This window comes from Danio rerio, chromosome 4 (genome assembly GCF_052040795.2).
Source record: "Danio rerio strain M-AB ecotype USA chromosome 4, GRCz13ab, whole genome shotgun sequence".
Classification (NCBI taxonomy): Eukaryota; Metazoa; Chordata; class Actinopteri; order Cypriniformes; family Danionidae; genus Danio; species Danio rerio.
Window position 1 is genome coordinate 54,269,633 of NC_141024.2, and position 16,385 is coordinate 54,286,017.

The following is a 16,385-nucleotide window of genomic DNA, read 5'->3' on the forward strand; positions in this document are numbered from 1 at the left end:
CTACAATGATAAGAAACATGGTTACTTACTGACTTATTAACGCACAGCAATACCACTTGAAGAAATGACAGACTTTGAAGGAATAAACAGTGTGAAGAGAGATCCATTATAGTGCAGTGGGCAAGTCTGAACAAGTTCCGCCCACGCGTGCGCAGCGCGCAAGTCTGTACAATTACGTAATTTATCGGCTTAAAGATATCGGCCGAATTTAGACATCGGATCGATAACGATAGTCCTAAAAATAGCATTTATCGGCCGATACCGATATGGCCGCCGATATATCGTGCATCCCTAATATATATATATATATATATATATATATATATATATATATATATATATATATATATATATATATATATATATATATACTATTCCTAAACAGCAATGATAGGTGAGCAAAATAAAAATTGAAAGAGGATACTTTTATTAGGCCTTTCATGAGTCTAATAATCTCAAAGTCACACTTAAAAAGAAGGTCCAAAAACCTGCATTTACAAATAAGGAATGTTTTGCAAAGCATAAAAGGTTGTTAACCAGGTAATGCTGTGTACAATTTGTTTTAGTTACACCAAATTTAACTTGTTTATTGTAAAAAGGGTTTAAATGGATATTGACATGAGACATTCTGTATTATGCATTACGTATTATGAGTCATGAGTAGGGCCAGAAAGAATCTGTCAACGTTTTTTGCTATTTCTGTGAAGAATATTGATAAAAATCTGTGGATTTCTGCCAAAATATTTTGGGAGTATTATAACTAAAACCTAAATATGTGAAACAAAAAATATTATCTTTTAAACTTTTATTTAATGTTTAAAATGCAAATCCAATTAGATACACTTTATTTGATAAACAAAGCAAGTCACTCATATAATATTTCTACTAAAAGACAAAAAAATATTACTGTAAAAACTGCATTGTACATAAATCAGATAAACATTTTCATATTAGTCAATAATATTACTGTATTTAATTTAAAAAGTGAATAAATATATATTTACACAAGTAAATAAAATAGAATTAATGATCTGCACGACATTATGTGTTATGAGTCATGTACATGAGTATATGCAGTTGTATAAACATGCTCAGTGTTTTTAATAACTTTCACAAAATTGACAAGTTCTCCTCAGTATCAACTTTTAATCTCAGGAATTCTTTTGATGGAGACACATCATTAATCATTTTAACTGAAGTTCTTTAATTTTGGGGAGAATTAAAAAATAAATGTAACTTTCTTATTTTTTCTAATTCCTGTGAATTAAATTATTTTAAAATAATTGAGGTCTGAGCTGATTATGACCACGGGTATGCTCAGTCCAGAAAGACTAGGACCTCCATGCAAAAATGAATGGCCTATCATCCGGCCAGCCATCTGGAACAGGTTGCTGTCCCGTAGTACAGCAGATGCAGAAGGTACACGGTGGTTTTTTTTCCCCCTCAAAAAGGGCTGTAGTAGATGAACCTAAAAAAATCCAATCAGTAAGAATTAACTAATAGTACTAGTTGTATAAAATCTGTAATAGCCCAAAAGCAAAAGAGACATAAAACATCAAATCACATCTGTAAAATTCTAAACAAATGTTTTCTCTGTATGCACTGTGGTGGTGTACCAGTCAGCATCGATCTGCATTGCCCACCAGTAAATAGAAAGATAATGTTATGAACATTTTACATCTTATCAGGTGTGCAAAAGGCTTCTCAAGTACAGTGCACGAAATCATACAGAAAAAGGTCAGGGTTACAGGCAGTGTTGACGAAAATTAACTTATATATATATGTGTGTGTGTGTGTGTGTGTGTGTGTGTGTGTGTGTGTGTGTGTGTGTGTGTGTGCACATGTAACCGAACTGCAACCAATTACAAACCCAAATTTAAAGTGAAGCCAGTCTTCAGTTTTTGCATCATCATTGACAAAATATGGCGGTTAACTCCCTTGCCAACAGCTGCATCTCCTAAAAAAAATACAAAATGAAGCAAGTTCGTTGCACAAACTGTACAGACTATAAGCGATTCAAATGATTTTAATAATAAAAAAGGAGTACCAGTCAATCTATATTTCAATGGAGTGGACCAATTAGCACTGTTCATTTTATAAAATGAAACCAGGGTACTATCTTGTTCATCCATAGTATCAAACTGGTTGATGAGTAATGATAGAGATAGACAGTGTGAATTGATGGAGAGCAACTCATCACAGAACATTCGAGATGATTTGAATGGGTCAATTTCATTTTTCCATGCTGAAATCAAATGAACAATTTATCTAAATACCATTTTACAAGCATAGTTGAATAACAATACAAAAAAGATGAAAGAATAAATGAATAAAGATGCACTTATCATTTTACAGTACAACAGCACTAAAAAAAAAATAAATGTGTTGTGTCTAACCTGCAGACAGGGATGTTGAAGATTGTGCAGTTGAGGGTCCTGGCAATTCTTCTGTATTTAAAGTGAATGAAGAATCATTGTCACCAAAAGTCCTTTCTCTAAAACAGGCAAGACACAAACAATTTCAATTTTGTTCATTAAGCCACTTCAAAAATTTTCATGCATATTAAAAGCATTTGCCCAGTTTCATAGACAAGGCTTAGACCCTAGTGCCAGACAAAGTCTGGATGTAACTTACAATGACATACTGTTTATAGTCATTAATGTCAAAAGTCACAAGTAATGATTTTCTCAAAGCAAGGCTTATAAAAGCTACATACATCAAATCTAATAATGTCTACTACTGACCCAGTTTATGAAACCAACACATTAATTTAAATTTAAGACAGTCCACCAGAAAATTATTTTGTTAATTTTTTACCCTACATTCCATCTGATCTTTGTACATCTCCCTCGAGATATATACAACCAAAACAAACTGTGCAAACTAATCCTTTAGTATTAAAGGCATGTCATCCTACAATTTTTAGCATAACTTTACACAGCAAATTCATTGGTGTTAAATTTCCAGTGTTGTGGTAATTCAGAGTAAAGTGTTAAAATTCTAGAGTTAGATAAAGGTAAAATAACCCTCTCGGCGTTAGAAGCTGATTTGCCTCCTTGTCATACAGAGTAACATAAATCTACCTTTGTAGAAAACCCTTGTATTTGAGAAACTAATCAGAGTGTCTGAAATCTCGCCACACCCTCATTCACCTGGCCCTTAAATTGGTCAATTAGTTTAGTCCACTAGACAGAGTGAATGACCACAAATAAGTGAATTCAGACACCTGCTGTTAACAAGCACAATCACTGAAGGAATAAGAAATTGAAGGAAGAAATAAAACTACAGACACAGCCTCACACCAAACCAACTGAATTAAAACAGAGGATTAAACAACTCCATTAACTAATAGTATAAGCAGCTTCACTGATTACAGTTTGACTTCATTTCTGTAAGAATATTTGACAATGAACAGAGGTTTAGATTTTTTTATTAAAAATATTTCATTTGACCTCACCATCATGGAGATCAGAGGCTGCTTATTTGAGCTCTTGAAGCTTTACTCTTATATTCTATTGTTTCTCTGACTGCTATAGCTGTGTTTCTAAAACTCATTAGCTATAGCAAGAAAGATCAAGAGAAACTATACTGTTTATGCTTAATTGTTATAGATTTAATTTCAGGTGTTTATTAAGTTGATTCATAAAGATATGTAAATATAGTTGTATTAAAACTGCATGGGACAATACTACTGGCAGTCTGCTGCTCTTCATAGAAAATTCAACAAATAATTAGGATGCAATTAATAATTAGAGTGTCATGCACTAAACATTCAAGCTCCAGCTTGCTCTTTATGACACACAGGCATCAAGAATCAGGACATGAAACTCAACCGTGGTTGCTAAAAAAAAAAAAAAAAAGCTGCATAGTTCATGCCGCAATGCATGCTGGGTGCCAGCATAGTACAAATCTCCCAGCATGCATTGCAGCATGAATAAATTATGCAGCTTTATGTTCTTACAATCTCTTTATTTTCCTTTATTTTGTGTTGTTTTTGGGAGGTAATATTTCAGTAGAGTGTTTTTTTTTTTACTTGATTTTTTTTGTTTGTCACCATCATTGAGATTCAAAGACTAATTATTGATCTCTGTGTGTTTTTGAGTTCTGCTATAGATCAAACATTCTCATTGTAAATATTGTTTTTATTTTATTTTATTGGAGCTTCAGTGGTTTCATTTATGTATATTATTTATTTCTCACACATAACTAATATGATATTGAATTAGAAAACAAGCAGGAAAGGATGGCTATATTATCATTAATAATCTCTTCAGTATGACACTTTAATTTTCTTTCGGCTTTCCATGCTATATGTTTAAGTAGTGTAATCAGCCAAAATAAAAGACATCTATAGTTAGAAGTTGAAGAGCCTGACTAAAGCAGACTCTGTCCTCCATCATGGTGACTTCAAATGAACAACGGAAATTTCATTAAGAGCTTTTGTTCACATGACAGAAATAAAGTCAAAGGTCAGTAATAGGTGAAGCTCCATGATAAGTTGTTTAATTTGATGAGTTTTTTTTAAAGATGTTGAAAAATAATTTTTTTTTTTATTGTGTAATTTGTTTTATTTTTACTGATTATTATTTTATTTAGAGTTTTTTTTTCTGAGTTGATTTAATCTTTGGTTTTGGCTTGTGTTTTTCTGTCCTTCAGTGATTCTGCTTGTTAACAGTTGTTCATCAATTCTCAATCCTCCTTTAATTAGACACTTAATTGTCTCATTAACTTCATCACTGTCTCAGTGTTCAGCCCTCTGTAGTGAGGACACTAGTTAGGATTTTGCTCTGGAATTTAAGGCTTAAGTGTGTTCAAATAAAAAATACAGACTATGGGATGTATTTTTAACAGATATATTCTGGAAACTGAATTTACGAATGTAAAATGTTGAAAACAGCAGATTACTGGCAACCACTGCTGCCAGTATTTTGACATACATTTAACAGATATTTTACACAATAAGAGTTTGCTAATTAACACTTTGGGTGTTAAAAATTTTAACACTTTCAAAAGTGTTATTTTAACACTTATAGTGGTTCCCATATAAACACTGAGGGAGTGTTAATTTTAACTCTAAGGTAGTTAAATCTACCAAATCTAAAATTTGCAGTGTGAGATCGATAAAAAATACAGACTGTTGAATGTGCTTTTAACAGAAATATTCTGTAAACTGAATTTATGAATGTAAAAACAGCAGATTACTGGCAACCACAGCTGCTGGTATTTTTCCGTAAAATCTAAAAATGAAAAAAAAAGAAAGAAAAACAGCAAAACGGTTTTTGTGTCACCATTGTGGAGGATAATAGCGTCTCTGTTCAAGTCCAAGATGAACTGAGATTATTTGATGTTATGCTGCATCTTCTTTTGTTTAAAGGTAACTGTGTAGTTACTAATGCTGTCAAAATCTGTTTGCTAATTGCAATCACACATGAACACATTATTGTATCTAAAGACTTTACATTTTTGTGCACTAAGCTATGATTTTGTAAAATAAACAATGTGTTAGTTCATGAAATATGGTTATTTTTTTGTAAATTTATACAGTTCTATAAAACTTCCATGTTTTTCACAGAAAGATTCTGGCAACCACAGCTGCTGGTATTATTTTTGGAAATTTAACATATTTTACACAATAAGAGTTTGCTAATTAACACTCTCTTGGTGTTGACAATGTTAACACTTTCAAAAGTGTTATTTTTAACACTTATAGTGGTTCCCATATAAACTCTGAGGGAGTGTTAATTCTAACTCTAAGGTAGTTAAATCTACTATCTAAAATTTGCTGTGTACCCTTCACCACACATGCTTGCATGAAAAGGCAAGACATCAGTTGGGAAAGAGATCTGGCAAATTGGACAAATCTGTAAAAAGTAAAAATAAATTAAACAATGTATGTTTGTAGCAAATTTGTTGAAGAACATACATATTCTACCCCATAAAAAGATTCTAAAATATTAAGAATAGTCTCAAATTTTTAATAGCTTCAAACACATTCTTTATGGAACCACGAATTGGGTATATTCAAATATAGTGAGTATACCCAAATACAAGAAATAGGCTTTGATCAAAGACCTGTAATGATGGTTCTAAGATGGGGTGAAGTGGGCTTGGCTGGTCAACAGTTTCGATTACATTTTCGTCTACATCATCATCTAGAATGGTCACATCATTTGAAGACTCCTAATAAAAGTAATCAAAATGCATTGGCATTGTAAATAAATAATATTGATAGAAAAATAAAACCATAATACTGTATGACTTACTGTCTCAGCTTCTTTACACTCTTCAATGTGTAAGGGCAGCAATGGCAGTGGTATTTTCTTACCACATTTAATACAGCTGGACTGTGGCATCTTAGCAAACTCCACAGAATCATAAAGTAATGGTTCAGTGGAAAGCTGTTCCTGTAATGGAACTACAAACAGCATGTTCTTTCCATTATTTGACACTGATTTTAGGAGTCGAGTTGAGTATCCATCAGCATCTGTGGGAATTATAGACAGCTTACGCCGCCCACCCCCACCAAATGGCAAAATCAATTGAGAATCACATTCAGGACTACTGTTGCCTTCTTGGGCTAGCAATATTGTTATAAATGTGTCACCTAAAATTTTGGACAGAAATGTTCAATAAAGCTCTGTTTACCACTGGAAAACTGAAGTAGGGCATGCCATAATCTTAGAACATGGCAGAGAAACATGTCCTTGACTAAAAAGTTTAAACTAATGAAGCTTATTACTAAATTATTAACGCCAACAAAGCACATACCAGTTTCATTAATTTACAAAAGTGCAAAGTTATTGCAAATGCACACAAATCATTTTTTGTTTATATGTAACATGCAAAACATAAATACCTGTAGACTTGTAAAACATCCAGCCACCCTGAAGTGTTTTTAATTTGGGAAACTCTCCTTCAAGCAGACTGACAATCTTAAGAATGAAACAAAATTCATCATTTAGTTTTTTTTTTTTTTTTCCAACAGATATAAAACTCCCATCAATTCCTAGTATTATAGTAACATTTGCAATTACCTCACTGTGTTTAAAATGATCTGGAACAGTTAAAAGCCTTTTTCCAAGTCCAGCATGGACAAGCTCAAGGTCTTCATCTCCTTTTGGTGTGAAGGGTGTGGGTTCAGAGAGGACATGGATTTGAAAATCAGTTTTTTTAATGTTTCCAGGTTTGGCCACAGAAAAATCTCTGTCCCAAACATACTTGGGAATTGCCTATAGTGACAAAAGGGCAAAATGAATAAACATATTAATAATAAGAAACATTTTTTGCATGACACAAAAAGTTGTGTTTTACAGTAAACATGAAAAATTACCTTTTTAAGGCTTGCCTTACCATGTTTTCAGGCTCTGCAGGCAAAGGAATGGTCCCACTTGAGATGCTTTCTCTTATTGGTCTACTACCACTAGCTAGTGCATTTCTTTACGAAGATGGAGTAAGGCCCCTGGCTAATACATCGATCAGAGCTTTTGCTGCTATTTCTACTTCTGATGACAGTGCCTGTAAGACAAATACCAATTATACCTTTTATCATTTGTTATCTTCATAGTCCGCGATCAACACTGCCGACCCCCACCCCGCCCGTTCCTTACAGTCGGCGATCATCTCCTCTCTCCACCCCCCATACCCACCCACACCCAAAACGGCATTACGCTCTCCCGGTCTTCACTTTAGTACGCGATCGATTCCACCTCCAAATTAGTCCTTGATCAAATTTATAGCTGAGCTCCCTTGAATGACAATCCTAGAATCGACCATGACAGAAGCCATGCTATTTTACACGACCATCCCGTTCTTCACTCGCCATGTTGGCTTAATAAAGGACTTAATTTACGTTATAAAGTTTACATTATAAACAACAGCAGCCATTGCTTTAACAAACGTTTGATACTTAATCTTTGCATACATAAACCACTATAGAAATCAAGTAACCACTTACCCGCGCATCCCGCTCTTCACCTGCCATGCTAAATAGAGGAGTATTCTTTTTCTTAGAGGATCATCTCCGTTAATTAGGTCAGACTGCGCAAATGGAGCGCACAGTGAAGCGCATCGGTCATTCCCACGTTCTCAGGGAGTTGTGATTGGTTGAACAGTAAGCTCGCATCTTATTGGCTACAGGGCACAAGTGACTCACGTGGGAGGTGTGTGCTGACAGGAAAGTCTCAAAAATGCACACACTCGTATTCAGGGTGAGTCGTACGTGAGAGAGGATTTGCACATTCTCATTCAGGATGAACTCGTGAATTTTAAACATTCAAAACTTTTTGTACACTCTTATATATTTGCAAATAGTGTTTTGCATTTGTGAAATGTATTTTATGAAAATGTATTTTTATTTTGTGCATGTGAATTGTTTTTGTGAGTATAAATAAATATTTTACGCATGTGAATTTGGCTACGCATGTGTACATCGTGTCTTTTGCGTGAATTATTATTGAGTCTAATCTCTCTCCATAGAAAAACACTTTTTATCAGATCTGGACTCCGTTGCTTGAATATGTAGGTCCTAGGATTTCAGGTACATTTTTGCAAAACCTTAGATCACCATAAACTTTGGTTAATTTATGTACTTTTCTATTTTTATTATTACTCTGTATTTTTATGTCTTCTTTTTGATTTTGATTTTCATTATGTGCTGTGATGCTAAGAAATTTCTTGGTTGTAAGCTGTTGTCAATGTTCTGTTCTTTTTTGTTTTGTTAAAATAAAGACAAAAAAATGTATTTCGAAGAATTCCAGTTTGTCAGCAGATAGTGTCGGCGCATAAAACATTCCTTTGCATAGTGGTTTGGTTGTCTAGGAGTATGATTCTCGTTCATGCCGTGAGAAATCCCAGATTCAAATTTCGGTTGAGCCCTTACAGTTGTCTGCTGTTTTGTAAGGGCGTTGTGGCTTACACAGAGGCCTTTTTTCTGAGAATGCCAGTTCGTCAGCTGATAGTGTTGCCATATAAAGTTGCTGTTTTGCAGTGGCTCGTTGATCTAGGGGTATGATTCTCGCTTAGGGTGCCCTTGATTCGTTAGAGAAAGTTTTCTGACTATCTGATGCTTCTGACACCATGTGAAATAAAATCAATTTAGTGGCTCATTGGTCTAGGGCTATGATTCTCGCTTTGCGTGTGAGAGGTCCCGGGTTCAAATCCCAGACGAGCCCTTGCAGGTGTCATGTGTTTTACAGGGCACTATGACTTTCATTTAAATGTCTTTCGAAGAATTCCAGTTTGTCAGCAGATAGTGTCGCCACATAAAACATTCCTTTGCATAGTGGCTTGCTGGTCTAGGAGTATGATTTTCGTTAATGCAATGAGAAATCCCAGATTCAAATTTCAGTTGAGCCCTTACATTTGTCTGCTGTTTTGTAAGGTCTACGGGCTTACACAGAGGCCTTTTTTCTGAGAATGCCAGTTCATCAGCAGATAGTTTTGCCATGTAAAGTGGCTGTTACAGTAGCTAGTTGGTTTAGGGGTATGATTCTCGCTTAGGGTGCCATTGATTCGTTAGAGAAAGTTTTCTGACTATCTGATGGTTCTGACGCCATGTGAAGTTTTATCAATGTAGTGGCTCGTTGGCCTAGGGGTATGATTCTCGCTTTGGTTGAGAGAGGTCCCGGTTTCATATCCCGGACGAGCCCTTGCAGGTATCATGTGTTTTACAGGGCACTATGACTTTCATTAAAATGTCTTTCGAAGAATTCCAGTTTGTCAGCAGATAGTGTCGCCACATAAAACATTCCTTTGCATAGTGGCTTGCTGGTCTAGGCGTATGATATTCGTTCATGCAATGAGAAATCCCAGATTCAGATTTCGGTTGAGCCCTTACACTTGTCTGCTGTTTTGTAAGGTTGTTGTGGCTTACACAGAGGCCTTTTTTCTGAGAATGCCAGTTTGTCAGCAGATAGTGTTGCCATATAAAGTTGCTGTTTTGCAGTGGCTCGGTGGTCTAGGGGTATGATTCTCACTTAGGGTGCCCTTGATTCGTTAGAGAAAGATTTCTGACCATCTGACGTCTTGTGAAATTCTCTCAATTTAGTGGCTCATTGGTCTATGGGTATGATTCTCGCTTCGGTTGCGAGAGGACCCGGGTTCAGTTCCTGGATTAGCCCTTGCAGGTGTACTGTGTTTTACAGGGCATTATGTCTTTCGGAAAAACGTCTTTCAAAGATTTCCAATTTGTCAGCAGATAGTGTCGCCACATAAAATATTTCTTGCATAGTGGCTTGCTGTTCTAGGAGTTTGATTCTCGTTCATGCCATGAGAAATCCTAGGTTCAAATTTCAGTTGAACCCTTACAGTTGTCTTTTGTTTTGTAAGGGCGTTGTGGCTTACACAGAGGCCTTTTTTCTGAGAATGCCGGTTTGTCAGCAGATAGTGTTGCCATGTAAAGTGGCTGTTTTGCAGTTGCTCGTTGGTCTACGGGCATGATTCTCGATTAAGATGCGAGAGGTCTCGTTTTCAAATCCTGGACGAACCATTGCAGAAGTCCCGGGTCCAAATGAAGCAAAAGCTCTGCTTCAATGTTTGTTAGATAAGGATTTCTGACCATCTGTTGCTTCAGATGTCTTGTAAATTATTCAAGCTTTTGTGGCTCGTTGGTCTAGGGGTATGATTCTCGCTTAGGGTGCGAGAGGTCCCGGGTTCAAATCCTGGACGAGCCCTTGCAGTTATTCTGTTGTTTTACAGGGCATTATGGCTTTCATAAAAAACGTTTTTCGAAGAATTCCTGTTTGTCAGCAGATAGTGTCGGCACATAAAGCATTCCTTTGCATAGTGGTTTGGTTGTCTAGGACTATGATTCATGTTCATGCCGAGAGAAATCCCAGATTCAAATTTCGGTTGAGCCCTTACAGTTGTCCGCTGTTTTGTAAGGGCGTTGTGGCTTACACAGAGGCCTTTTTTCTGAGAATGCCAGTTCGTCAGCTGATAGTGTTGCCATATAAAGTTACTGTTTTGCAGTGGCTCGTTGGTCTAGGGGTATGATTCTCGCTTCGGGTGTGAGAGGTCCCGGGTTCAAATCCCGGACGAGCCCTTACAGGTGTTATGTGTTTTACAGGGCACTATGTCTTTCATTAAAATGTCTTTCGAAGAATTCCAGTTTGTCAGCAGATAGTGTCGCCACATAAAACATTCCTTTGCATAGTGGCTTGCTGGTCTAGGAGTATGATTTTCGTTCATGCAATGAAAAATCCCAGATTCAAATTTCGGTTGAGCCCTTACAGTTGTCTGCTGTTTTGTAAGGTCGTTGTGGCTTACACAGAGGCCTTTTTTCTGAGAATGCCAGTTTGTCAGCAGATAGTGTTGCCATATAAAGTTGCTGTTTTGCAGTGGCTCGGTGGTCTAGGGGTATGATTCTCACTTAGGGTGCCCTTGATTCGTTAGAGAAAGATTTCTGACTATCTGACACCTGTGAAATTCTCCCAATTTAGTGGCTTGTTGGTCTATGGGTATGATTCTCGCTTCGGTTGCGAATGGTCACAGGTTCAATTCCTGGACGAGCACTTGCAGGTGTCCTGTGTTTTACAGGGCATTATGTCTTTCGGAAAAACGTCTTTCAAAGAATTCCAATTTGTCAGCAGATAGTGTCGCTACATAAATATTTCTTGCATAGTGGCTTGCTGGTCTAGGAGTATGATTCTCGTTCATGCCATGAGAAATCCTAGGTTCAAATTTCAGTTGAACCCTTACAGTTGTCTTTTGTTTTGTAAGGTTGTTGTGGCTTACACAGAGGCCTTTTTTCTGAGAATGCCGGTTGGTCAGCAGATAGTGTTGCCATCTAAAGTTGCTGTTTTGCAGTGGCTCGTTGGTATAGGGGCATGATTCTTGCTTCGGGTGCGAGAGGTCCTGTGTTCATATTCCAGACGAGCCGTTGCAGTTGTCTAGTGTTTTACAGGGCATTATGTCTTTCGTAAAAATGTCTTTTGAAGAATTCCAGTTTGTCAGCAGATAGTATTGCCATGTAAAGTGGCTGTTTTGCAGTAGCTTGTTGGTCTACGCGTTTGATTCTCGCATAAGGTGCGAGAGGTCCCGTTTTCAAATCCTGGACGAACCATTGTAGAAGTCCTGGGTCCAAATGAAGCAAAAGCCCTGCTTCAATGTTTGTTAGATAAGGATTTCTGACCATATGTTGCTTCTGAAGTCTTGTGAAATATTCAAGCTTTTGTGGTTTGTTGGTGTAGGAGTATGAATCTCGCTTAGGGTGCCCTTGATTCCCTTTAGAGAAAGATTTCTGACTATTTGATGCTTCTGACGCCATGTGAAATCCTAGCACTTTAGTGGCTCATTGGTCTAGGGGTGTGATTCTCGCTTTGGATGTGAGAGGTCCCAGGTTCAAATACCGGATGAGACCTTGCAGGTGTCCTGCGTTTTACAGCAAATTATGTCTTTCATAAAAATGTCTTTCGAAGAATTCCAGTTTGCCAGCATATAGTGTCGCCACAAAACATTACTTTGCATAGTGGCTTGCTTGTCTAGGAGTATGATTCTCGTTCATTCCGTGAGAAATAACAGGTTAAAATTTCGGTTGAGCCATTCAGCATATAGTGTTGCCCTGTAAAGTTGCTGTCTGAGAGAACTATGCTTTTAAGCCAGGGGTCACCAAACTTGTTCCTGGAGGTCTTAAAATGACAACCAAAGAGGTTGTTTACAGTTTTTTCCAGTTGTTTACACACATTTTCTGAAAGCATGTCTCATATTGTCAGAACTCTACACACAAATCACAAAACACACACACATTGGGCAAAACTCTTCAATTCTTCTGCAAAATGAAATTATAAGTTCAAAACAATGTGATTTCTTCTCAAAAAGGTATTTTGTTTTCAAATGACACACACAAGCCATCACATTAATAGATATTCATAAGATCAGTTGAACACTAATGTGATTAATGTAAAACACTATGACCACTTCTTCTCTATTCATCATAATGACTTTCTGTAAGCCTTCTTCTGTTCAGTGTTACACTTACTCCATAAAGTTAACCTCCACTCCACAGCTGCCCTGTCCTGACCTATTCATGCATCTCTAAGGACCGAGCTGTCCCGGGAGAAGCTTGCTAATATACAGAATTGGACTCAAGGCCTTCTGGGCGTTCAAAGCATTTGCAGACCTGGACAGATTTGTCCAGCCCATCACCCCCTTGTGCTGGAAAAGGGATTCATTCTCCCTATGAGCTATCAACCAAGGCTGAACCTGGACGGGGGCGTCCCGCGAGTCACTTTTAACACTCAAGGCAGGGATAGTTTGTCCCAATTGGAACGTAGCCAAGGCAGAACCTGGACGAGGGCATCCCACGTGACACTTTTAACACACAAGTTAGGGCTAATCTGTCCCAATCGGAACGTAGCCAAGGCAGGACCTGGACGCAGCAGGCATACAGCGTTGAACTAAGAAGACAGGGCTCATTTTTGTCCCCACTGAATTTACTTTTACCACACAGATAATAAATAAAAGGAATAATGAAGACACTGAACACCATTTGACCGTTAAGTTGTACAATATTTATTCAGGACGATTCAGAGTCTTCTGTTTGTTCGAGCGGGCGAGCGCCCTGGCTTTTCCCCCTGGCAGGGCGCCATGGCAGCGTCCTCCTGCTGGTTCCCTCCTGGAAAAGAGACACATAAAGGGCAGTTAGCCAATGCCACACGTTCTGCTGTCCACGCCAAAGAGAATGTGATTTTTAACAGGGGAGAGACGGAAGTCTCTGTCCTCTTGCGCCCTTTCCGCGGGGGGCTTTCAGTGCCCGCTGCCTCCCCATCCTCCTCCTCCTCCTCCTCCTCCTCCACCAGGGCCCTTTCAAAGAGTCTGCGGCGCTCGCGTGCTTGGAGAGGTCCGAGGTGAAGTGCGTAGAACTTATCTGAGGTTGAAGTGTCATGGCACATGAATTGCGCCACCTTGCGGCGATCCTCTGAAGAGTGTGCATTCTTTGCCTGCGTCGGAGAGAGACAGAAGCTTGATTAGGATAGAAGCCGCCGCTGGTAGTTACAGGGGCGTCACAATGCCTACTCACATGAGTCGCGATCGCAGTGCGTACGTCAGTAAAGGTGGGTTTGCCTGGAAGGCCCATACTGAGCCAAGCAGACTGAAAGTACTTGTTCAGGGTCCGACAAGGACTGGCTCTGGAAGTGAAAAAGAAATAGGTAGCCTGGCTCCCTCCGGGGAGACCAGCCCGCAGCGCCAAAAATCTGCGGAACCAGCTGTATTCCTCCCTGTTTAGGGACAGCTGAGCCGCCCCAAAGGCTCTGTTTGTTTTGTGAGTGGTAATCTGCCATCAGAGAACAAGCAGTGAGTGAGTGAGTGAGTGAGTGAGTGAGTGAGAGAGAGAGCATGCTACTGGTGACCCCCACCTTACTTGCGCCATACTCACGTTAATGACATAAGCAGACTCGTCGGGGCTTCTGGAGGCCTCTTCAACCTCCTGGATTGTGAGATTCTGGAAGACTCCACAGCGGTGCCCAGAGATGGAGGTTAGGTAGCCAGTCAGAAAGCCATAGAAGCGCCACTGTTGCCTAGTGCTTGGGTTGGATTCGAGGCTATCTGGTGAAGGACATTAGACAGATTAGACCACCGACGGTTCTATTTCCTTTCTGGGTCACCAACAGCTCTTGGCTGCTGGTGACTTGTTCTCCGGGGCGCCAGCAGCTCAAACAACAGCTGCTGGTGGCCCGGAGGTGCCCCTGAAGAAGAAACGCACAATTCCTCTCCGGGCCACCAGCAGCTGTTGGTTCATCCAGCCACGTCGGTCTGCCCCCCTTCCCCCCCGAATGAGTCCCATTCGCGGGGGAGAGGGGCAGACAGACGTGGCTGGATGAACCAAGGGCTGTTGGTGCCCCGGAAGAACGAACAGGGGGAATCGCTGGAACGGCGGAAGGGCTTGCTTACCTAGCAGGGCGGGAATTTTCCTCCCAGCGGTCCGGTGACAGCGCACCAGGCTGGCCTTGGGGATCAGTCGGCTTTCCTTCGCCTGCTTGGTCCTTACCTCGTGCACGACGACACGCCGGCGTATGCCGCGGATGAGGGCTCTGACCTCCCTTCGAATCAGAACCAGAGCCGTGCTGGAGAGCTGACAGGCGGCCGGCGGCGTCTCCGAGAGGTAGTCTAGGAACTGAGCCACGTTCTTCAGGTAGTGCTGCCTGGTGGGCTCGGCCATGCGCGTCTGACCTAGCCGGGCGGCCCACGCTCGGATTCGGGCTGGTTGGTTGAGGAAAAGGAAGTCCCCTGGCTCCGCGGTGCCCCTGGCCATGTAACCAAGGAAGGCTTTGATTCTCCCCAGCTTCGAAGTGACGTTGTTCCGCAGGCGGGGGGTGGGCTCGCTGCCCAGTTGGTACCCTTCGAACTCCCCCAAGAGAAGGTCTGTGGAACGAGCACAACCAAGAGTCAACTTCCCCGAAGCCACACACCCAGCAGAGCGACAGTGACGTGCCTGAAATATACTCAACTCAGCGCGGGGACGTGGTCCGGGAACGGGTAGGGTTCCAAAGCCTCCGGAGGCTCGGGGGGCGTCGGACCTCCGGCCGCCCCTCGCCCGGGAGGCGGTGGTGCAGGAGGCGACCTGGTTCTCCTGGCCCTCTTCCTCCTCCTTCTCCCCCCTTCTCCCTTCCTTAGCTCCCGGTAGAGGCGTGTGATTTGGAGCAGGGTGGACCGCATCTTGGTAACCTGTTTCCCCAGGTCCGTGAGCTGAGCCTGTATGCGCTCGGTGGCGCGGCTGCAGCCGCGGTCGGCGCACGGGCGGCCGGCCTCTGGGTCCTCCGAGTCCCGCTCCCCCTCGGAGGACGATGCTAGCTGGGACACGACGGGGATTGCAGGCTGGGTGGACCGCAGCCACTGCAACTCCCGAGCTACTTTCCGGCGTTTCGCCCTCCCCATAGCCTCTTTCCTTCCCGAGGTCGAGAGCTCCGCGTGCTGCCTCAAGTGCCTGTCTAGGCGGGCTGGCGTCCGGCGACAGCCCGGGACCGGGCACGGTGTCTTCCGCGTGTCCACGCGGCCGGCGGCCAGCGCGAGCAGCAGCCGCTTCTCGTCCGAGTTGGCCACCTTGTGAACGGCCGTCAGGTGAGGCGCAAGCCGGCTGTAGACGTTGAAGCATAGGGCACATTCAGCCATGACCGTGCTAGAGCCAATGCAGAGGGGGAAAGGGGCCCGCACGCCACGTGCGGCGGTTAATAAGCGGGCTGAGGCGGCGTCCACTTCCACGTCATGACGTTGGTGGACCCGTATTTCTTAAAGGGGAAGGACACCCCCCCGCACCAGGAGGTGTAAGCCGATGCCCTACGGAGATCCATTCGGTTCAAGCCTTCTTTTGTTACGACTTCTCAAGTAGGGGGGAGAGGGGTGTTTCACGTTTCACCTCGCCGGAGTCCACTAGCTTCCCCTCCCAACCA

At 41.1% G+C, this 16,385-nt stretch overlaps 1 protein-coding gene, 1 long non-coding RNA gene and 1 other non-coding gene across 3 annotated transcripts; 1 reads left to right on the top strand and 2 right to left on the bottom strand.

Annotated features, from left to right (window-relative positions):
- Window positions 1–1,631: 1,631 nt before the first annotated feature.
- Window positions 1,632–5,912, bottom strand: LOC148682166 (uncharacterized). Its single transcript, XR_015942929.1, has 3 exons — window positions 2,397–5,912; window positions 2,048–2,245; window positions 1,632–1,957 (listed from the first exon to the last, which is right to left on the bottom strand). It is a non-coding gene; the product is annotated as an uncharacterized LOC148682166 (long non-coding RNA).
- Window positions 5,913–7,496: 1,584 nt separating this feature from the next.
- LOC141381650 (uncharacterized) lies at window positions 7,497–16,168 on the bottom strand. Its single transcript, XM_087247704.1, has 6 exons — window positions 15,447–16,168; window positions 14,890–15,360; window positions 14,375–14,544; window positions 14,018–14,272; window positions 13,693–13,937; window positions 7,497–7,515 (listed from the first exon to the last, which is right to left on the bottom strand). The coding sequence occupies exons 1-6, from the start codon at window positions 16,105–16,107 to the stop codon at window positions 7,497–7,499; spliced, it is 1,821 nt and encodes a 606-aa protein (XP_087103830.1). The 5' UTR covers window positions 16,108–16,168.
- On the top strand, window positions 10,970–11,041 carry trnap-cgg (transfer RNA proline (anticodon CGG)). Its single transcript has one exon. It is a non-coding gene; the product is annotated as a tRNA-Pro (tRNA).
- Window positions 16,169–16,385: the final 217 nt, after the last annotated feature.

What these genes read in the sequence shown, in the direction of transcription:
- LOC141381650 (XM_087247704.1), bottom strand. Translation starts at nt 16,107, where the DNA reads ATGGCTGAATGTGCCCTATGCTTCAACGTCTACAGCCGGCTTGCGCCT. An exon ending in GGACCACGTCCCCGCGCTGA is followed by an intron (nt 15,361 to 15,446) that starts GTTGAGTATATT and finishes CTCGTTCCACAG; the next exon opens with ACCTTCTCTTGGGGGAGTTC. An exon ending in GAAAATTCCCGCCCTGCTAG is followed by an intron (nt 14,545 to 14,889) that starts GTAAGCAAGCCC and finishes GTCCTTCACCAG; the next exon opens with ATAGCCTCGAATCCAACCCA.